At 34.4% G+C, this 23,451-nt stretch overlaps 1 protein-coding gene across 10 annotated transcripts in view; it reads left to right on the forward strand.

The window, feature by feature from the left end:
• KIAA1328 (KIAA1328 ortholog) overlaps window positions 1-23,451 on the forward strand; it is a 393,691-nt gene that overhangs the window by 53,799 nt on the left and 316,441 nt on the right. For all 10 annotated transcript variants that reach the window (XM_055102334.2, XM_008955657.4, XM_034943484.2 and 7 more), the window contains one exon: window positions 4,256-4,371. In XM_055102334.2, coding sequence (XP_054958309.1) covers window positions 4,256-4,371 — 116 coding nt within the window. The remainder of the gene's footprint in view (window positions 1-4,255; window positions 4,372-23,451) is intronic.

The raw sequence follows: 23,451 nt of genomic DNA on the forward strand, positions 1-23,451 counted from the left end.
TAATCTTTTTTCTGCATTTACATTCATTTTTGTTATTTCCATTTTTAATATCGAATCTACCCTATTCATTGTATAGAAATTTATGCATTTCACTTTTCATCTAAAAAGTCTTATTTCACTTGGAGTTTTTAACTACTTAAACTTTACTTAAAAAGAAAGAAGAAGGTCATTCCTTAGTAGGAATAAAATACATAATTCCATTTTTTAAACAGCGTATTCACAGTTGTGTACCCATCACCACAATCAGTTTTAGTATGTTTTCATCACACCAAAATGAAGCCCTATATGCATTAGAACTCACTGCCCACTTCCCACCAATCCTTCCTAGCCCCAGACAACCACTGCTCTAATTTCTTTCTCAATGGATTTGCCTGTTCTAGATATCTCATAAAAATGGAATCATATATGTGATCTTTTAAAACCAGTTTTTAAAACTCAGCATAGTGATTTCAAGGTTTATTCATATGGTAGGTATCATGTATTACTACCTAATTTCTCTTTATTGCTGAATAACTTTCCATTGTATAGACACATTTTGGTTATCTATTCATCCATTGATAGATGTCAGGTTGTTGTACTTTTATTGTGGATAATACTGCTGTGAACATACATGTACAAGTTTTTATGTGGACATATGTTTTCATTTCTCTTGAGTATCTATGAGTAGAATTGCTGGGTTGTATGGTAACTCTGTGTTTAACTTTTTGAAGAACTGCCAGACTTGAAGTGATTGTGCCATTTTACATTCCTACTAAGCGCTGTACAAGGGTTTTCATTTTTCTGCAGCTTTGTCAACATTTGTTATTATCTGTCTTTTTTATTAACAGTTTAAAACTTAAGAATTATGTATTTCTGCTACTTGCCATTTAATGTTTTTGGACCACTGTTGACATCAGGTAACAGAAACCATAGAAAGTGAAACTATGGAGAAGTGAGGACTAACTATTGTACTTTAAAATGAGATACAGAATTAGGTCTTTTTATTTTACTTTGTGGTCTGAGAATACTTAGATGAAAAATATAGACCATGATACCCAATATTTTCTTGTTACATATACTTCATTGGAAATACTGTTGAACGTAAGAAGACAGATTTCATAATGAATATCAAATCTTGAGGTTGCTTTATTGGCAGGTCTTCTGCATTTAAAATCTATATTAATATACTTGCTCATATTAAGTATGCTAATGGACCACAAAGAAGCCATGCATATCTTTAGATAGGCCTATCGAAAAAATGTTGCTCTTTGTTCTTAATACAGTTTGTTAATTTTGTAGCCTTCCAGGGCTTAATAATTGCTAAAGGATAGTCAAATCATAGCAGCATAACAGAAAAGATTAAAAAGAAAAAGCCCTGCTTAATAATGTAGCAACAAATATTTCAAACATACTCCAGAAACTAAATTTAGAAAAGAATGATTTTATCTGGATAGAATACATTTTGGGAAAAGCTCATCACAGACTCTGACATTATGGAATATCTGACCTGGTTGGGCTCTAGAGATAATCTGTGCATTTACATTAATGTTAAGTTAAACCTGTGATCTGCTTTTCTGTTACTGTTTTCTATGACCATGGAGCATTGTTTGTTGAAGAAAAAAATCTTTGGGACATTCTTCATATCTACATATGGCTTTTATGAATGGGATTGAAACTACAGAAAGCCAATTTTTAGATCCCTTTTGGAAACTCTATACTGAATAAAATTATTGTGATTACTTTTTCCTTTAGTAGGTATTCACTAAATACCTTTTAATAAATAAATGAAAATAAATGTTTCCATATCTACTTATAGATTTTCTTCTTTCGTCGTGTCTTCGAGATTTTACCAGTCTAAACTGGGAGGGATTTTGTTACATATTTTCTTACCTTGACAGTGTTTATTCTTTCCTCACAATATGGACTGGGTATCCCTAATACAAACATTCGAAATCTGAAATGCTTCAAAATTTAAAATGTTTTGAGCACTGGCGTGATGCTAAAAGTGGAAAATTTCACACCACACCATATGTGACAGGTCACAGTCAAAACACAGGCATACAGCACACAGTTTATTTAGTGTACCTCCACAAGGGAAAAAAGACCCTCCCAAAACACCTGTAGCTGTGATAGAGCATTTTTGAGCATGCCCAAATTCTCCTATGCCAGCAATCCTACAAAGGCATCTGAGCAGGCTGGGCATGCCAACAGCAGGCCCCTCACAGTGTCCCACATGGGAACAAGACCTCCTTGCATTACTCACTGTTTGCTTATTCCATGCTCTGTAAAGATACTGTTTAAAATGTAAAGAAAAGTCCTGCATCATACCCATAGGGTAATGTCGATATTCCCAAATTGGAAACTGTTTGAAATCTGAAACACTTTTGGTCCCAAGCAGTTTAGATAAGGGCTACTCAACCTATATACAACATCACTCATTTCTTTGTTTTATGCATCATCCTACAGATTCATCACTTTGTTTTGCATTTCTGTAGTCTCATGCCAAATTTCAGGTCTTTATACTTTTTAATATTTCTGTAATCTACTTATTACTCTGTCATCCTATTGGTATAGCTTTTGCCTAAATCATAGTATGGTATGTCTTGTTCCGTGACCAAATGTTTGGTAACTTTCTTCTTCTTTACAAATGCTTTCCATATTTATAAAGTATATATATATATATATATATATACAGTGTCAAATATTTATGATATAGTGAAAGAAATTCTGGAACTTCAGTGGGAAATAATTTTTAAAATTGTCTAGTCTATCCTTTTTTCTTTCTTAGTAAGATTAATAATGCCCAGAGAGATAAGCAGAGTTTGTCAAAGTTACTTTGAAAGATGTTATTGCAAGTGGGCTTGAGAGTAATAACAGGAAAAGGGAAGGCATTGTAAAGAGATAGGAACAAAGGAAGCAGGATAACCTGATAACAGAGTATAAATTCTCTTCATGTGTATGTATTTGTTTAGTTGTCTGAATTCTTTGTAAATATATCAGTCTTTGAGATTACCCTCTTTGAAAGAAGGGCCTGGGTCCCATTCATGGGCCTAGTGGTATGCTAAACATAAATAATATATAGGCCAGGGAAAATGACTTGAATGCTATGATAAGCGAGAAGAAATCACCCTATTTATTGAGCACTACTACGTGCTATATGCTTTGACACAAATTATTTCAAAGATAAGATACAATCAACTCTTGAACATTCATGATTCTAATTTTCAGTTATCCTGTTGATTTCAATATCTCTACCAGAGGGCAGGCAAGAGGAAAACCTATGGGATTCATGTTATGCAGAAATTGCTCTAGTTGAGTAGCGTTCTGAGCAGAAGTAAATTTAGTAGCTCAAAGAAAAGGTTTAGATTCCCTGTGGGTTTCACTTACACCTATTCCTGTTATCTTATAGGATAAGTGCATTCTATGAGCTTTGGAGAAATAAGTACCAGTAACAGAGAAATTTGGGGTTAATGTCTCTGCACACAGAGTAGAATGAAAATAGGATTGTCCCAATATATACTTCAGTGAATTGTAAATAAAGTGTTGGTGTTGTTCATGTTTGTTTGTTTTTAAATTTTTGTTTTTTCTCTCTGTGCTCATGTCAGAAGTCATCCCTTTTTGGTATGATTAAGTTGGAATCCTTTTCAGAGTTAAACATTTTCTTGGTCCATGTTTTTAACTTTATAATTTTTTTTTTGGACTAAGAATACATGTACTGCAAACCTTCCTTTATGTTACTGTCATCTTTTTATTTAATCATACTATTTATATTGCTACTAAAGAATGCTGGGTATTGGTACCAGGAAAAAGTAAAATTGCCTATGTATATTTAGTAAAATATTTAAAGTACATATTTTGTTTATTTTATTAATAGGATTTAAATAAACTTATACAAAATGTAAATCAAAATCAATTGATTGTACCTGTTTTGGTAGCAAAAAAATGAAACCCATGTTTTAAAAATCGGAATATATTTCTGTCCTGGATTATAATTTGGCACCTGCATCCTTTGTAGGACTTTACATATTTAAGATATCTCTGATGATTGAAAACATTTTTAATGTAAAAATTGCATGGATCTTTTATTACAGAGGTGAAAAAGATTGCCTTATGAGAGATTAAGTTTTTTAAAAAGCAACAACAAAACAGAACAGAGTGTTCCTGAAGAATTCGGCATACCTTTGGAAGAAGTCTGGTTTTGTAAACTGCAGCTGTAGGCACATATTTAATTTTATTCTGATAGATGTTAAAGGTTTTTTTTTTTAATTTCTTTCAGAGTAAGTGAGGAAAAGGAAGTGACAGAGGAAAGACTGAAAGCTGAGCAGGAGTCATTTGAGAAGAAGATCAGGCAGTTGGAAGAACAGAATGAACTGATCATCAAAGAAAGGGAAGATATCCTTTTGAAAGTTTCTTTTTTAACGTTCAAGAAGTTTGACTATTTCTTATTTTTTTTGAGACGAAATCTCGCTCTTGTCGCCTAGGCTGCAGTGCAATGGTGCAATTTCTGTTCACCGCAACCTCCACCTCCCGGGTTCAAGCGATTCTCCTACCTCAGCCTCCCGAGTAGCTGGGATTACAGGCACCCACCACCAGGCCCAGCTAATTTTCGTATTTTTAGTAGAGACGGGGTTTCACCTTGTTGGCCAGGCTGGTCTTGAACTCCTGACCTCAGGTGATCTGCCTGCCTCGGCCTCCCAAAGTGCTAGGATTACAGGTGTGAGCCACCGTGCCTGGCCAGAAGTTTGACTATTTCATGAAGACAATGTAAACTCCAGAGAAATAATTGTTCTAATTTGTAACAGGGAGTAAATCTGCATGTGCTGCCATTTCTAGGCAATCAGAACGACACTTAACAATATGTGCTATAGCTTCCTTTGTGCCTGATAAGGCCATCCAGCTGTTCCGCTGCTGCCGTTAGGCTGCTAAGCACATACTTGTCAACTAAAAAGGACAAGAAGAAATTTGGGCATTGAAGTGTAGTGTTGGAACTTTATTAAATTCTGTTGCACTGCTGTAATTGAGCTGGAACCTCCTTGTATTTGGTATTCTTTCTAGTTAAAGCTTTGACAGTCCTAGGAATTCTGCTCTGAAATCATAAAAATTAAAAAAAAATTGTTTTTACTGTATAGATGTTGTAATTGTTAAGTGTTTACACGGCAGCATAATGCTGCCAAATCCTTCTTATGGAGCAGAAAACTATTGGATTTAGACCTAGAGGGGTGTGCGTGTGTGTGTGTGTGTGTGTATGTGTGTGTGTGTGTGTCTATAGCATTATTTGTAAGAAGATAAAGTAAAAACATATTTTAGGGGTGTGTTAAAATAAGCTATTTCTGAAGTTTCTTTTGAATAGGTAGAATTACTTATCTTTGGGTATTGTATGCAGCAATATGGATGTAGAAGAGAAGTCCCTAAAGTTGGAGTGATGGATCTGCCAGCTAAACTAGTGTGTGAATGTGTGAAACCACCATTGTTTTTATTGGCAGTATCATCATTAACTTGATTGTTAATAATTGTTTCAAAGATTCTGCAAATGTCGAAAATGGTGTTGTATTGACAGTAACTATGCCTTTGTGAATACCAGAGAAATGGAAGCATAAAGATAAATTATAATAATTAGCTTGAAAAATACAAGACTGTAGCTATAAAAACAGAGTCCTGAACTTTTATTTTCCAAGCAGTGGGAGTTCATGATAGGAAATTAATACAATCAGAATTCTCAGAATTGATTTGCTGAGTATAACATGAATAAGGCTTGTTGGCCTCACAAGTCTAGATGAGTGCTTTTTCAATTATTAATTTTTTCTACATCTCTAGCATTTGGATAATCATCTCCAACTTTCTCTCTCTTTTTTTTTTTTTTTTGGCCCACTTTGACTTCATTGCCCTTGGTTGTTGACCCTCAAGATAGTCTTCTGTGTTTTTCTTCCTGCTACTTTTTTCTCTAGATTTAAAGGAATGCTGTTTAGTCAGAATTCATAACAAAGTGCTCAGCCAGTTTTATTTACTCTTCTACTTGAGGAGTAGTACTCCAGGTCCTAGCATTTTTTAGAAATGGTAGGTTAGGAATGCTTTCATTTGCAACAAAAATTCAATTTACAGGCTCCTTTATTTCTCACATAACAAGTACTCTGGAGATTATGGAGATTCAGTGGTTTAACGTTTTCAGTGCTGGCAGCTTTACAATTCTCTCAGGTTTTTTTAATGGTTGCTCCAATTCTAGGCATTACATTTCCATTAAGGCAGGCAGAAAAGGGGAAGAGGTCCTGGTAATTATGACTCCGTCTCCCTCTTTTTAAAAACATAAAAACTTTATGAGAGCACTCCCTACTCCCCACCCAGTGGTCTTTTATATGATATTTATAAAAGTCCTGAATTTTATGATGTGGCCATGGTAGGCTGCAAAGGAGGCTAAGAAAGTGAGCATTTAGCTTGTCCAAGTTATGTAGTAGAAGGCAGCACTGGAGAAGAAGACTGGAAATGAATTCAGCCCCCAACTCCGGTAGCAGAGGTAAGGGAAATACAATTCACTCTTTGTATGGAGAGGAGGTGGTGATGCTTTAACCTTCCTGGGACAAAAAAATCTATAGCATACAGTGGAATTGGGATGAGTTGGGGAAAGGTGAGAGAGATTGGTAGTAGACAGTTTAGAAAACCTGGGCACAATTAGAGTGGGCCCTTGTTTGGTAAAATACTTAAGAAAATTTTGTGGTTATCTGGAAAAGTAGAATCTAACTCAAGTAGACTGTTATATTTAGCACTCTCTGGGTCAAGATTAATTCTATTCAGTGCTAAACCAGTCTATACTTAGCATGGCTGTGAATGGTTTCTTTTGTCAGGCTAAATATTATGATACCTAGGTGATTGCAGTGACACTATTTTTCATGTTTTCCTCATGATTTAACTCAGGGGGGAGCACACTACTACTGTGGGCCACATACAGTAGTGTGCCAGCTAATTCCAGCCATACCCATTCCTTTATGTATTGTCCATGGCTGCTTTTGTGCACCAACTGCAGAGTAATTGCAGCAAATACCCTATGCCTTTCCTAACCTAAAATATTTATTATTTGACTCTTCAGTAAAGGTTTGCTGGTTCATGATTTATCTTATAAGCTAAGAAAGGAAAGGAAAAGATATGTGAGTAAAGTCAAAGACTTTTAGTCATGTGGCATAGTCAGACTTATATTACATATAATAAAAAGGAATTTGGCCTAAGCATTTCTTTATTATTGTGAATAAGGATTGGAGCAAATGTTATATCATTGTCAAAAATTAAAATATTTTAGTTGGTAAAACTGGTTTAAGTTTTTTTTAATCACCAAAATATAGGTAGTATTTATAAAACTTTATTATCATGGAAGAAAGGACATGATTTTTTTAAATGACATTTATGGTTTTTATTCCAAGTAGATTGCTCAGGTGCAAATCTTCTTTACCAGAATAAACCTGTCAAAGGTTAATATAGATGATTTTACAGTACATAAAGCTCTATAAAACTTAGAAACATAAAACAAGGTTATAATTTAAAATAATATAATTTTAACTACAGATACATTTACCTATCATACATGAATGATTCAGACTCTTACATATACATGAAATCAGATAATTTCAGATCATTTTAAAATCTGTTTCTGTGTGAGAAACTATATCCATTAATTCTGATTTTTGGCATTTTAAAGATGTATTATACCAACATTTATGGGGTTTTTGTTTTAAAAATTTGAGTAACTTGATTTATTGATCAGCTGTACAAACACAGACTAGTGCCTTAGTAAAAAGGAAAAGATATTTTATGTGTTTGCATCAGGATCAGCCTGTTGAAGGGTTTCTTCTTGTAGAAAATTGTGAATTTATTATTAAAACATAAAAAGTCTTAGTAACATTCAGTCTTTAAGCAAAGAAAGTTTATTTCTGGAGAACTTAACCATGTAAATGAATGTGCCATTTACAAAGCCAAGCAGTCTGATGAACTTAGTAGGTTTTTGCTTGGCTGGATGAGTATGAAAAGAAAGATAAATCTGAAACTTAAAGAGAAATATGTACAATAACAATAATTCTGAAACATGTTGGCATGTAATAGTGTAAGACACAGAGGATGTAGCCATTATAAAATTTGATTAATATTTAAGCTAATTGTATTTCTAGAACATATGACTCAGATCAATGGTGAGCGGTGGTAAAAAGCTTATATTAGAAAAGTACTAAAGTCTAATGTTTGCTGACTTCACTGTTTTAACTGGCATAGCAAAGGGAAGTGACAGCAAAGCACAGTGGGATTTAGAGTCATAATCCCGTTTTAGCACTGACTAGCTATCTGATCCCTTGGGAAAGTTACTGAACTTCTCTGAGTCTTTTGTTTATAATATGTAGATAACTAAAATGCCTTCTTTGCAGGCCTATTGGAATTTGATAGATTCTTTACATTATATGTGTAAAGGACCTAGTCTAAGTAGCCACTGAATAAAAAATTGCAATTCTCATTTTTACTATTATTAATATGGATGAGGGATGAGATGACTAACCCAGGTTTCTCATTTCTGTGCCTTTCTTCACTGGGATTTTGTTGATTTTCATTAGATTATGCAAGGGTTGGGCTGCTTAGTAGCCCAGTAGAAGAATGAAATTGATCTTTCCTCTGCTTTATCTTCTGATCTCTCTGGAAGGAAAAACCTCTCTGTACCACTTGCACCTGTTGAGTGCTCATTGGGAGGAAACCAAGTTTTAGTTTCCTCTCCCAGAAATCAAACTGACAGAGTTGTGGTTTTTTTGTTTGTTTGTTTGTTTTCCACATTCTGGTCTATTATCTCTCTGACTAGGGCTTAGTAAATTGAAGGGGTTTAGAAAGGTGCTTGTAGCTCACATCCTTGAGCCCATTACATGGGTGGTCATTTTAGAAACTTTGCTCTTCAAAGAAAGAATTTTAAAGGAACTAGCTTTTTTTTCTTTCTTCTTCTTTTTTTTTTTTTAAAAAAAGCAAAATCACCTTTATTTGCATATGGTATGAAACTTAACTTGGCATATCCAAATCAATGATATTATCTATGTAAAAGTAATAACCAGTCAGAAGATAAAATGGCAGAAAAAGAAGTTTAAAATGTCAACAAAAAAAATATGTCTGCGCGTCATGGCTCACGCTTATAATCCCAGCACTTTGGGAGGCCAAGGCAGGCGGATCACCTGAGGTTAGGAGTTCGAGACCAGCCTGGCCAACATGGTGAAACCCCGTCTCTACTAAAAATACAAAAATTAGCCGGGCAAGGTGGTGTGTGCCTGTGTTCCCAACTACTCGGGAGGCTGAGGCATGAGAATCGCTTGAACCTGGGAGGCAGAGGTTGCAGAGAGCCGAGATTGTGCCACTGCATTCCAGCATAGGTGACAAAGTGAGGCTCCATCTCAAAAATAAAGTAAACCTAACAGTAATGTACAAAACCTTTATGAGGAACATTTCAAAGACTCCTGAGAGACAAAAGCAGAGTTGAACGAATGGAAAGACAGCCCTTGTTCATGTGGATGACTCAACAAAAAATGATATCAGATATTCTCCTAGTTCATATATGTGTAATGTAATTCTCCAAAAAGATATATATGAATGAGATTTTTTTGGAGCTAGACAAGTTGGCTATGAAATTCATGTAGAGAAATATGCAAAATTAACTAATCAGCCTCATAAAGAAGAGCCAAGAGGGAAGTGATTAGGTCTCTATCAAAACATGGTAGATGAATAAACAACCAGCCTACTAAAGCAGAATAGAAAGTTTAAAGGTAAATCCAATTACATACGAAAATTAAGAATATAATTGAGATAGCATTTCACAACTGTGACAACAGGATGGACTTTGTAATAAATAGTATTGTGACAACTGGAGAGTCATTTGGAAAGAGATACAATTGGAGCCCATGCCTCATACCACACACCAGAATAAACCCTAAGTGAATCAGAAGTCCAAAAAGTGAAAATATGAATTATGTACATATATTTAAATACCACTCTATATTCAAGAAATACATATAATTTTAAAAATTGTTTTAATTATTTTATTTCACTAGTTTTTGAGGTACAAGTGGCTTTTGGTTACATGGACAAGTTATTTTAATAACTGATTTCTGAGATTTTGGTACACCTGTCACTGGAGCAGTGTACATTGTACCCAGTATGTAGTCTTTTATCCCTCACCCGCTTTCACTCTTCCCCCCTCTGCTGGGTCCCCAAAGTCCATTATATCATTCTTATGCCTTTGCAGCCTCATAACTTAGCTCTCACTTATGAATGAGAACATAACGATGTTTGGTTTTCCATTCCAGAGTTACTTCATTAAGAATAATGGCCTCCAGCTCCATCCAAGTGGCAGCAAAGGTCATTATTCCATTCTGTTTTCTGGCTTAGTAGTATTCCATTGTGTGTATACCATATTTTCTTTATCCACTCATTGGTTGGTGGCCACTTAGCTTGGGCCCATATTTTTGCTATTGCGAACTGTGCTGCTATAAACATCCATGTGCATGTGTCCTTTTCATATAATGGCTTGTTTTCCTTTGGGTGGATACCCAGTAGTGGGATTGCTGGATCAAATATTCATTTACATTAGTAATATTACATTAGTAAATATTAGTTTACATTAAAGGAACTAGCCTTAATCTTTCTGAGGACTGTATTAAGAATGAGCCAAAGATCCCATAATGTCTGTGCTGAAAATAGGTAAGAGAAAATTCACAAGATTTTTATATGATTATGTGAAAGAAATCATTCGTTGCAAATAACAGTAATACGCTGGAGCTATCCAAAGCTTTGTATTTAACTATATATCTCATCCCTGCATAGGAGCCAGACTACCATGATTTGTCACCATCATCTGTTAGACTTTTAACAAGGATAGGAACCATACTGCAGGAAGCTGTGTCATAGATCTCAGTGGAGTGGTATGTCAGGAGAGGTAGAAAAAATTTTCACAAAAAAAGAATGTAAGTTTCAAGAGAAAAGGTCTCTCCTTTTTAATGTATCTTTCTGGCCCTTTAGAAGAGAAGGCAGATGTTCTAGTCTTTGAAATAGTTTTGGGAAAGTAAAAAACCTAAAGTTCTTAAATGAAGAAGACTGTAAATAGAAGAGAAGGGATATGGAAGAAGAAAGGGTATTTTGGTGTTTGGCAGTGTGGTGTACTAATATAAACACCTTATCAACTTTGATGAATCTTGGCCTTTTTGTTTTGAATAAGTATTGGGTTTTTGTTTTTTTTGTTTACAAATTGAATTATTTAGTGAAAGAATATATTATGTACTTGGATAGGGCCACTTCGTTCCATTTAACAAGCCCTAGAAAATGCTGTTTTACTGATCTGATAATCATCACGAATACTACAGAAGTTGTATTTCTTGAGGCCATTTTATTTACTCTATGTTGCTGTACAAATATAGCAGATTTTGGAGCATTGTTATTATAAATTGTCCTGGAATGACATTTTATATCAGTCTAACAGTTTGAATGATTCTTTCCATTTGTATTACAGAGAGATAGGCATACTTAAAGAAAGAACTGATTGTTACTTATTTTATTGTTGTCTAAACTATTCTTAAAGATTATTTTTGTTCTCTTAAAAATATTTAGTTATTAATGCTAACCACAGGGAGAAATTGTGACAAAAGTTTTTAGAAAGTAAAGAAATTATATGCTCACTATTGGGTGACTATTACTTACCTAGGTGACCATACCCCAAACTTCAGCATCATGAATATACCCATGTAACAAACCTGCACATGTACCCCTGAATCTAAAATAAAAGTCAAAATTATTTTTTGAAATTATATAAAGGTAACCATATACTAAAATTCATCCCAATAAGAGTCTCTAGGGGTTAAGTTACTCTTTAATAATGAGTTATATTTACACTTTACTTTTTTGGAATTCATCCAGGAAATAAGAATAAAATGAGGCACTCCTCACCCACTCCAGTCCCGTATGTATGAACTTACTTTCTCTCTCTTTTTCTCTCTCTCTTTCTTTCTTATTTATTTATTTATTTATTTGAGATAGAATCTTGCTGTGTTGCCTAGGCTGGAGTGGCATAATCAGGACTCACTGCAGCCTGGATCTCCTGGGCTTAAGTAGTCCTCCCATCTCAGCCACCGTAGTCACTGGAACCACAGGTGTGCTCCACCCCACCTGACTATTTGTGTGTGTGTGTTTGTGTGTGTGTGTGTGTATGTGAGACAAGGGTCTCATTATGTTGCCTAGGCTGGGTTCAAACCTCTGGGCTCAAGTGATCCTCCCGTCTTGGCCTCCCAAAGTGCTAAGATTACAGACATGAGCCGCCACACCCAATAGAACTTTTCTTATATGAGAGTTTCTAAAGCTGTCATATGGATAATAATAAACTTATTATTTGGTGTCTAGTTTTAAAGCTCATTGCAGATTAAATCAGAAAATTAGAAGTAGAGAATGGAGCTGCTATGAGACTATAGAAGTTGACAGAGGAGTTGATAGAAAAACTATTAAAAAACACATAAGAACTAAAAATACGCAGCAGCCTAGAACTCTGCCCACTCAGATATATCTCAAGGACGTCATATATTAAATACAACATGGTATTCAGAGGCAAGACAGTGTTAAATTGTTTTTATCCTATTAGAAGTATTAGTGCTTTTATTACTAAGACATCTTGCATTTTTATATTGCTTTTCTATTTACAGAGCACTTTCACTTACGCATTTTTAATCTTCATAATAGCCTGGTTAACTTAGGTGAGGCAGATACTCTTCTATCATTTTACAGGTCTGGAAAGGTAATGAAACAGCCCATTGCAGAGCTAAGACTGAAATTTCTTGACACCAAGTGTTCTGCTTTTTTCACTATACCAAATTTTCTCTGTAGCAGTGAACGATACAAATATCAATAAGCCTTACTTTTTAAAGCACAATTTTATAAAAATGTGTAATATATTTTATGGTGCTTTTTATCCAAAGATGGTTAAAAAATTTTTTGGTATTCAAAAGCATATACCTTAAGTTACCAGAAAATCCAGATATGTAGAATGTTTAAGCAATTTTCTTGTATTTTGACATCTCCATTCAGTCACCAGGTCTTACTCATTTTCCCTTGAAACCTTATTCCTTGCTATTTTCACTGCTACCTGACTTCATTCCTTGTGTGCCTGCCTCCATTGTTTCCAACTGTCGTTTGAAAGAGTTCATTCCATTACTGTTGCCAGATTAATTTTTCTTAAGGACTACTTTTCTTTTTTTTTTGAGACAGGGTCTTACCAGGTCATCTAGTTGGAGTGCAGTGGTGCAGTCATGGCTCACTGCAGCCTTTAACTCCCAGGCCCAAGCAGTCCTCCCACCTCAGCCCTCTCAAGTAGCTAGGACCAGAGGCATGCATCACCACACCTGGCTAATTTTTGTATTTTTGTAGAGACGGGGTCTCCCTATGTTGCTCAGGCTGGTCTCGAACTTCTGGGCTCAAGCGATCCTCTCACCTAGGCATCCTAAAATACTGGGATTACAGACGTGAGCCACTGTGTCTGGCTTTAAGTTCTGTTTTTATTACATCACTTGGCTTTTTCATACCATTCCACAGCTTCTCATGGCCTAAAGGACCAAATGCATATTCTTGATTTTGACGTTCAAGCCCTCCATTACTAGTGTCAAGTAACATGTGTGACCTTCATTTTTATGGCCCCCACATACCAGCTAAGAAAGACTCATTGGGTTTTCCTGCTTATTACATCTAATTTCTGTTTCTTTGTCATTGCTTGTTTTACTAATTTCCTTCTTCAAAAATTTTTAAAGTCATCTTCCCCAGTACATTTTTAAAAATAGTATTTGACTCCTAGCATTCATACCTGTACCAGCTGCCCTAACTTGCGTATCTTCTTATGGTTCTTTGGGCACTGTTGTGTACTTGAAACAGTCCTGGATTTTTAGTAAGAAAACTTATAAGAGATCTTGGATCAGCTACTTTATACTTTTGTGACTTTGGTAAGTCATTGAATGCAGGAACATTTCAATGACATTTTAGAAGAATAAGCTGCTTTGCAAAGGCTTTAGGCTAGAGTAGGGGTGAGAAAGTGAAGGCCACGAGGAAAAGGAGATACTGTTGTGCCAAAGGGCGTCTATGTGAAGGGATGTTTTGGGATTTGTTTTAAGGCTGGAAGAGATTTTAAAGATCTGCTTCATATCTTCTAGCACCTTTTCTGATTTTCAGTTTTTCTTCTGTAAGAATGAGACAAATATTTTTTAAAAATTCTAATAAGTTTATCTAACTGCTAAACATGTATTTTTTGGAGTAGTGTGAGAAGAGATGGTGCTTTTCAGCCCCTTTGCCTGCTATTCTGGGCTTAGCAAGGTTCGTTTGCTTATGTATTTATTTGTTACTTAAGTATTTGCGATGGACTGAATTGTGTCCCTTCAAAATTCATATGTTGAAGCTCTAACCCCCAGTGAGAATGTAGCTGAAGATAGGGTTTTTAGGAGGCAATTAAGGTTAAATGAGGTCATAATAGTAGAGCCCTAATCCAATGACTGTTGTCCTAGAAGAAGAGCAGAGAGATCTCTCTGTCACACACCACACCCCCACGTTGTCCTGTGTGAGGCCACAGCAAGAAGGTAGAAGCCTGAAAGCCAAGAGAGCCCTCACCAGAAACCAAACCCGATCAGACCTTATTTTGGACTTCCAGCCTCCAGAACTGTGAGAAAATAAATATCTGTTGTTTAAGCCTCTCAGTCTGTGGTATTTTGTTATGGCAGTCTGAGCAGACTAAGGCAGTACTTAATATGTACTTAGTTCTTTGGTAATTTTTATTCTAATTATCAGCTTAGAAGGCTTTTCAGTGTATTTGTGGAGGGTAGTGTTTCTAATATTAGTGTATTTTCAGATATCGTTCTCTGATCATTTTAGCTTTATTTTCTTGGTTGGGTGTTAATACATTTTTGAACAATAATTTTTAAATATCATTTTGTATTATTTTTTGATGAGATTTGATTTTTGGCAATCTTGTTGCCTTACTAGCTGAGACCCTTTTAATATATATGATGTACTCATTTTATAATTAAAAAAATAGCTTAACTTTCCAAGCTTGATTTTGCTTTGGTTTTGATGTCTTCGATTTACTGAAGGCTCCAGACGTGGAACCTTAACATCCTCAGAGAGCAACTTCTATGTTGCTTTATAGTGAGTGACACTGCAGTTCAGATAAATGTGGATTGGGGCTTCTCACCTGGCTCTAGTGGCTAAGGATTTCATTTCTTTTTGATACCCACATGTAAATAAGCTCAGCAAACTGAAATTCAAAAAACAATTATTTGCTGCATCTTTGTTTAATTATCTTTTTTTCAGTGATGGTTCTGTTCTGGATAAATGGTACTAAACCTGTATAGCATCATTTAAAATTACTTTGGAAAGTTTCAACAGTTCTTGTATGAAGAAATAGACTTTAAATAAATCAATCTCATAATTATCATTCAGGGTATTATTTAGGATTATTGTTTAGCCTTTTACATTACTGATTTTCCTTAAAGGGCTATCTGATGTACTCTTTTCAGCTACATCTGTTTGCCATACCACAGCTTGTAATTGCTTTACATTTGAAGAATATAGTGAGTGACTTTATTATTAATCAGTAGCAAATTTGTCTTAGTATTCTTAACCTTAGGATGGCCTTAACTTATGAATAAATGATTTAGATGGTAATACTCTCACTTAAGTTAGAGACTTATGCAGTAACATTAAAAAAAATTGTACTCAAGATTTTGCATTTCAAAACTAATTTTTCAGAAGTAGTGAATATAATTATGCTCATGAAATAATTAGAAGTCAACAGAATATCTGAATTGTATCTTCCTATGGAAGATGGTAAGGATTATCATCTTCCCCCAGTTTTATTATCTTTTCTTAATAGAGAATCCCAGGCTATTGAGCATCTTATTTTCTTGAACCCTCAGGCTTATGAAGAGCAGAGCCAAATGGAGAAAGAATTCTTCCATCAGAACATCCCCAAGCAGTTTTTGAATTTGTAAATAAATGTGGCCTGGAAAATCCAGGCATCTAAAGATAATGCTGGGTTTCAGTTAAACCGGTCAGTTTTTCAAATAGTTGTTATAATGTGTGTGTTTATTTTTTTGGTTGTATCTATGAGACTTTGTTTCACACAAAAACTGATAAACACAGGAAAAGTGTCAAGAGGCAAAGGAGAAAAGAAGATGAGAGAGAGAGATAAAACCAACAGAAATGGAGGTTAGATATAGTAATTGCCCTAGTGAGAAATTTGCATGGGAGAAAAGTTGACAATAAGGACAGCCTATGATATGGTGACACAAGAGAATAGTTATTAGTGAGTTCAGAGAAAAGTTTCCAAGTAGCCACCTCTGTCTTACTATAATATTCCCAAGGCATCAGTGAGACAGGCTAAAAGCACAAGGACTAGTTCAGCAGTATAGAGGAAAATGGGGTGAGAGGAGGCTTTAATATGATAGTGAGCTTAATCATTTAGAGATGTCACAACATTTAGAAGTATATTCTTTGTATAACGTTATATAGTAGCTTGGCATGGCAGAGAAGTAATTTGATGTATTGCTAAGGCAGCTTTTTCCCCCACTTATTAAATTTAAAAAAATTATATGGAAAGCCCTATTGGTAAATCTTTAGTTAATTACAAATTGATGTCTCAAATATGACTTATCTCAATGAAATAAGAAGCCGATAGTATTTTGGAAACTGAACTATTTATCACACAGGTTTATCAAATGATCCAAAATATGTAACTGTTTTAGAATTATGAAGTTCTATGAAAATATAAAGATGATAAAATATTTTCTTGGCCTGAAAAAATTTACAGCATAAAAAGTGGATGTGAAGACATATTTGATATATATCTTTCAAATGTTATCTTTTATTTCAGATGTTATCTTCTATTTGAAGATTTTTGTTGTTTTGCCTTTAGAGTCCTCATTCAGATTTCTGTTGCCTGAAAAGTAACTAGCTTTCTGGTTTTTGAAAAGATAATATGCTTTTTGAAGCAAAAAGTTTTTTTGATTATTTGAGGAGCATCCCTTTTAATTTTCTGAAGCAGTTGTAAGGATGTTTGTTGCTAAAAATAAGTCAGCTAGGAATTGCTAAAGAGTCTTAGCATCATGTGTTCTGACAAGGCATAGAAGAGATCTCAAGGAAAATAATGCAGAAATCAAGCTGAGAAGGCTCTGATTAGATGGAACCAACTTGAGAATGTTTTATGAAACTATATCAGGATCAATCTTCCTTGCACAGATAACAGGAAAGGCCAAAGTGACAGTATTCAAAAAAAGATATATGTTTATTTCTTATTCATATAAAACTCATCTGCTGCCAGCAATTTTAGGCTGGTATAGTGACTCCACAGATTATAGGGAGCCACACTTTTTTAAAGTCTTGGCATTTCAAGCTTCACCATGATTTGCAATTCTAGTCAGCAGAACAGAGTCTGTTAATTTTGGAAAGTTTGTTCTAACTTTGATTTTAATTTTGTTTTTCCATTGTTGAACTTAAAAACACAATTAAGTTTTGTATGTTGATTTTATATCTTTTGACCTTGCTAAATTCTCACTTATTAATTCTAATAGTTGCTTTACACATTTCTTAGGATTTTATTTGCAGTCGTGTCATCTGCAAATGAAAAGAATTTTAGTTCTTTTAAATCTTTATGCCCTTTATTTGTTTTTCTTGCCTTCTTGCAACACCTCCAATTAGGTATTAACTGGAAGTGATGAGAAGAGAACATCTTCATCTTGTTCTGTATCTCAGGAAGAAATACATATTTCATCTTTAAGTTTGATGTCACCTGTGGGTTTTTGGGTTTTGGTAGATGCCTTTTATATCACATTGAATAATTTCTCTTTTACTCTTAGTTTGACAAGAATTTTTGTTCTTGTTTTTTGCTTTTACTAATCATGAATGGACACTGATTATTTATAGCACTTGACTTTTAGTATATGTTTATTGTCTGTTTCCTTCATAAGGCATAATTTCTGTCTTGTACACTATTGTATACTGAGATTCTAATACACTACCTTATGCTCAGTATGTAGTCAGTAAATAAATACATGTTACGTGAATGAATTATTAAATCAGAGTTGCTTGATCAGAAAAGATCTGACTCAAGAGAAAACTTGCCCGTTAGTGCTGAATCTGCATAATCTGACACTCTACTGCCACCTGGTGATAGTATATCTAAATTGCAATAAAAGCTTCTCAGGAGGTGAATAAGCATGTGAGCTAAAACTGCAAATGATTGGACTGACGTGGCAATTATAATTTAAAAATATACATATACTCATGATATGTATCTGGACTGCATTTGAGATTTAGCAAATATATTTCACATTTAAAAGATGCTGAAATGTTTTCTGTTTTCCTGACTGCTAGGAAAGAATGAAGTGGATCAGTTAAATTACATATGTTAAAGAAATAGAATAAATTGGGAAAGTTGGCAGAAGTAGAGTAAGAGCAAAGGCACATTTTCTATATTTGAATTCCTGCTCTGTAAGCATTTTCTTGCTGTAAGGTGCCAGCTAAATTTTAATTTTAGAGAACAAGAATTTTTAACTTGTTAATATCTTGTATTAATATTTAATATATTGCAAGAAAATCCAGCTTGTGGCCAAGAATGAAATTTAATGCTTGTTCTTAAAAATTAAATCCTTTAGTTACACAGAATTCACTGAGATTTAAGTGTAGAATACAATGGGATTTCTGTTATATTAGACAGTTTCTTGGAATGAAATCATCTATCATCTACACTGTTATGATTACCACTATATACTTTCATTTCTTAGCCTCCCTCCGAAAAAACAAACCATGTGCTAAATATATGTTAGTAAAAGTTTTTAGAGATGCAATTCAAATATTAAAATTTTCTTATTGGTGTTAAAATGGTCAATCTTGTAAAATGTTGATAATTTTACATAAAGGTTAGCCCTTCTCATGATCAAAATACCCTGAGATGATAGTGTTGGAAGTACTGTTTTAGTAATAAATATTATCATGTGGGTAAGTTCCCTACAAGGCCCATGATGGTAATGCCCCTAGATTTTGTCTTCAAAGAAAACTGCTGAGAGGCAATAATTTTTTTTGTATGTGTCCCATTTTCATTAATGCATGGTAATTGATGGAGTTGCAGTGACTTGTAGCAGTAATGAGTTCTAAACATAATAATGCACTCTTTTCTAATAAGTGAGCACTGCTGGGGTTTAAAAGCATACTAAATCAGTTGCTTTAGTATGAATTTATTAGTTTTTTTCAGCATTAGTTTTAATAGTAGTTATTTACATAAGCGTACATCCCATTAACCGCCATCAGGGCTGGAAAACATGCTGAACTGTTCATATTTTCATATAATTATTGAACATAATGGTTTCATTTGCATTTCTAAACAGTGATGTTTCTGTCAGCCTTGGAAATAGTGTCTTTACGCAGTCCCTATTTCACATCCACTTATTTGACATCGTTAAATTTTATGCTAATGTGCTTCCCTAGAATATCATCAGTAGGACAGATGCTTGTGCTTTAATATACAAATCAGGGATGCTTTTCCATCCCCCAAATGGCAAAGGAAATTTTAAAAAATCCGCACTTTTAGATACAGAGCCTGTCTCTATATAAATGGGTTTATGAAATAAAACTTTCACGGTTAAATGTTATAATCTGGTTGTCTCTTCAAAATGCTTCATTATGAATAACTATATGCCTGACTAGGTTTGGTTTTGTTGTCTTGAATGAAGAGGTGAATCTTGATAAATATCATGTTCCTTATGGATATTTAGAGTTCTGCTTCTGAAATGTTGATCTTGAGATGTGAGTTTTTCAGTGGCTTTGAATATGTCGGGCCACAGTGTTAGTTCTTAAAGTATTCTCTATATTTTTGTTTCTTTAGTCACTTAACCCTGATTGTAATACCTTATGGTGGAAGCTGTTATGTTAATGTTCTTGGGCATCTTAGCTTTTTGTTTACATTTAAAAAATGTTTATTGTAAAATTATGAGTCACTTGGTGGGGGAGGCATGTCAAATGTGACAGCAGAACTAATGTGGAAGGATAGATTTATGGCAAAACTCTCTGCCTTTTGGAGCACTATCAGCTTGTCCATGTGTACTATTAGCTTTTGTTTCTCCAACACTTGTGGATGCTTTTGTGAATGCTGTCAGTCAGATGTCTGGAAAATTTTAAACAAGAACCACCAACTAAAGATTGTTTTGAGAGTTGATTCAGATCTTTTTGGCAGTGAGACAGTGAACATGAAGTCACTGCCAGTTTTTGGTCTTTGTGGACCTTTTCCTTTCTTGTGTCTGACAGCTCAGGGTGGCATTTTACTATTGACTCTTAATGGACCTGCAGTGCTATAGCTGAGTCTGCACTGTTCAAAATGCAAGGTTGGCAGTCTAGAAAGATTGGGTAAAGAAGCAGCTTTGAGAGGAGTTCCTGCCCCAAATTACTTGCTAAAAATATATTAGAACTGATATAGCATAAAACTGATACAGCATAAAAGGATTATTTGGATAGAAGTGTTATTTGGCTTAACAGGTCAGGAGGCAACATAATTTTTGCAGTGACTTCTGTTTCTTGAGGAGTTGCCAGGAAAGAAATATGATAAGGATTTTGAAGAAACTACTATAGAGGTGGAGTTTCATAGCTGTTTATTTTTATTCCAGATTTTTCATTTTTTTCTCTTTAATCTCTTAAAATGGTCTGAGATTAGCACTTTTCACAGTTGTTGAATCTTCTGAACTATCATGTTGGAAACATTGGATGTGCTCTTCTATCTAGGGAAAAATGTAGCCTTCATTTTTGCCACATGTGTTGCCAGACCGGACATCATATGAAAGTTGCAAAAAAAAAATTCTGAAAATCCAGCCTCACTTAGAAGTGAGGCAATATTTTCATCTCTTTATAAAGCTATTTGTGATTGCATTCTTCACCAACAATTTTTTTTGCTGGAGGGGTGGTGGTAGGGGCAGTTTGCCACAAAGCTGAAGAAACACATTCTGTCACCAAAAAATACCATTTACATTTTTTCTCCCTTTACAGATTTCTTCTTTTTCTGGAAAAAAGTTTAACATTGAAATGAAAATTTCATTTGCCTTTTTAGTATTAACGTGCCATGATATTTAGTCTAACAACTTGTCCCTGAATATCTCTGTTGCTGTAACACTTTACCACCTTCAAGACAGCAAAGGAGGTGTGTTTTAAGTGCTATGCCACTGGTTTTCAATCCTTGACCTCAGAGGAAAAAATAATTCTACATTATGTTTTATGACAGCTTCTCTGTATGTTTTTGTAAAGTTAAATATTCTAGACAAAGTCAGGTATTATCCATAAGATATCAAACAATTGGGAGAACTTTACCTGCTTGGTTATATTTATTTCCTCTTTTATAACCAGGGAAACACAATTACCACCTCTTTTTTAGAGATGATGAAAGTGCTTAGAAATAAAGCTCCAGCACCCTTTTAAATGCCTGAGCTCCACCTATTCTACAAGGCTGTGGGGACTCTTTGGCATCCTCTGTGTTGCATCTTTTCACTGAAACTTTAATTTGAATATTTGATTTTTCACCAAATGTATTTTCTTTATTTTTTCCATTGTTAGGATAATTACCCTTAGAATTCTGTAGCTTCTGGAGATATTTACAAATATATATCTGTTAATCTTTCCTTAACTCTATGCCTAGTGCTAGTATTTAAGGACATGGGAGCTTAGGGGCTACTTAATAATTAATGCCTTATTCAATTAAAAAATTTTAACCTGTGTTTTCCTGACTTTAAAAAAATACATGTTTATCATGGAATATTTTAGAATAATATAGAATATTGCTTCATTCCCAAATCATCAGTGTGTGTGGTATATTCATGTTTTTCATTTAATCATCACTGTAATAGCTACATGAATAACAGTAGGTCTCGTTTGACATTACAGTGAAAGTTGAAGTTTTCAGATCTCTTGCCTTGAATTTTGTACCAATTTTATTTTATTAAAGGCAGAATATTAAATATCTGTTTAAAATACAATGGAAAAAATCAGCCAAAAGAAGTTTAATGCCATGTATTTAAAATAATTCTTGCCAGTTCAATTGCGAAAGTTCTCTGCTCAGTTTTGTGGTTAAATGATTAGGTCTTTCCAGTGGGGAAGGGAAGAAGGACTGAAAAGAAAGGGAAATGTAAAATTGAGGTGACTTTAGGGGAAATGTTGGGAATAGAAAATTTCCATGGAGTTCATTTAGTGCTTCAAACACCTGTGCTCTGCTAAGGCAGGTAGAGAACTCTGTATTGTGTGCAAATCACTGACCCTCGCTAAAATTCCAGTTTCTTCTCTGCAAAATGAGGAGTCAATAATAGTATTCATTCCAGCAGGTTTACTGTGGAGACTAAATGAAAGAATGAGTATTAAATGCTTTGTACCATGACTAAGCACATTAGAATCATTCAAAAAGTGTTATTTATTTTCTGTCATTGACTCTCCAGAGGTGTGCAAAGCTAAAGTGACCCTGGCATCTTTACTCTTTTTCCTCCCATCTTCTAGTTCCTTGCTATTACAAGCATAGTCTATGGGTTTGCAATGTCAGCATCACCAACAATATGGGGAGCTTGTTAGAAATACAGATGCTTAGGCCTCATGCCAGACTTCACTTTTTCAGAATCTGTGTTTTAATAAGATCCCCAGGTGATCTGTACATTGAAGCACTGTTTGTACTCATTTCTTGGAAAAAACAATGTAAAAGACATGGGCAGTAGAGAAATATATCCTTTTGCTTTTGCTTTCTTTTCTAAGATCTCACAAATTTGTAGCTTTGGATGATGATGGGATGTGGAGTCTATTCTATTAACATGTATATTGCTGCTATTATTACCGTTATTATCATAGCATTATATTTGCCACTATATTAACATAGCATAATATTAATGGAAGTGGATTATCCTGAAATTGTCAGAAGTGTGGTTCAAAGCTTCTATATGCATATTGATTTTCACCTACTTGTTGTATCAGTTATTGAGAAAGGGGTATTAATATCTCTGAGTGTAATATATTTGTGGATTTATCTATTTCTCTTCACAGTTTTGTCTTCTTATATTTTGAAATTCCATTTTTAGATGCACGAAGTTTGAGATTATTATCTTCTCCTAATGAATTCACCCCTTTATCATTATGAAATTACCTTGTTTATTCCTGGTAATATTCTTTGCCCTAAAATCTACATTACCTAAAGTTTATTGACCTACTCTAGCTTCTGATCAGTGTTATTATAGTGTATCTTTTTATATGCTATAACTTTTAAACTAACTGTGCCTTTGTATTTAATGTGCATTTTTTATAGCCAGATCATACATGGTTCTTGCTTTTTATTCCAATCTGACATCTATACTTTTAATTTGGATATTTAGAACACTTACATTTTATTTGATTCTTGATACAGTTAGGTTTGAGTTTGTTTTAGTTTGTTCCATTTGACCTTTGTTC

This window comes from Pan paniscus, chromosome 17, assembly GCF_029289425.2.
Source record: "Pan paniscus chromosome 17, NHGRI_mPanPan1-v2.0_pri, whole genome shotgun sequence".
NCBI classification, from domain to species: Eukaryota; Metazoa; Chordata; class Mammalia; order Primates; family Hominidae; genus Pan; species Pan paniscus.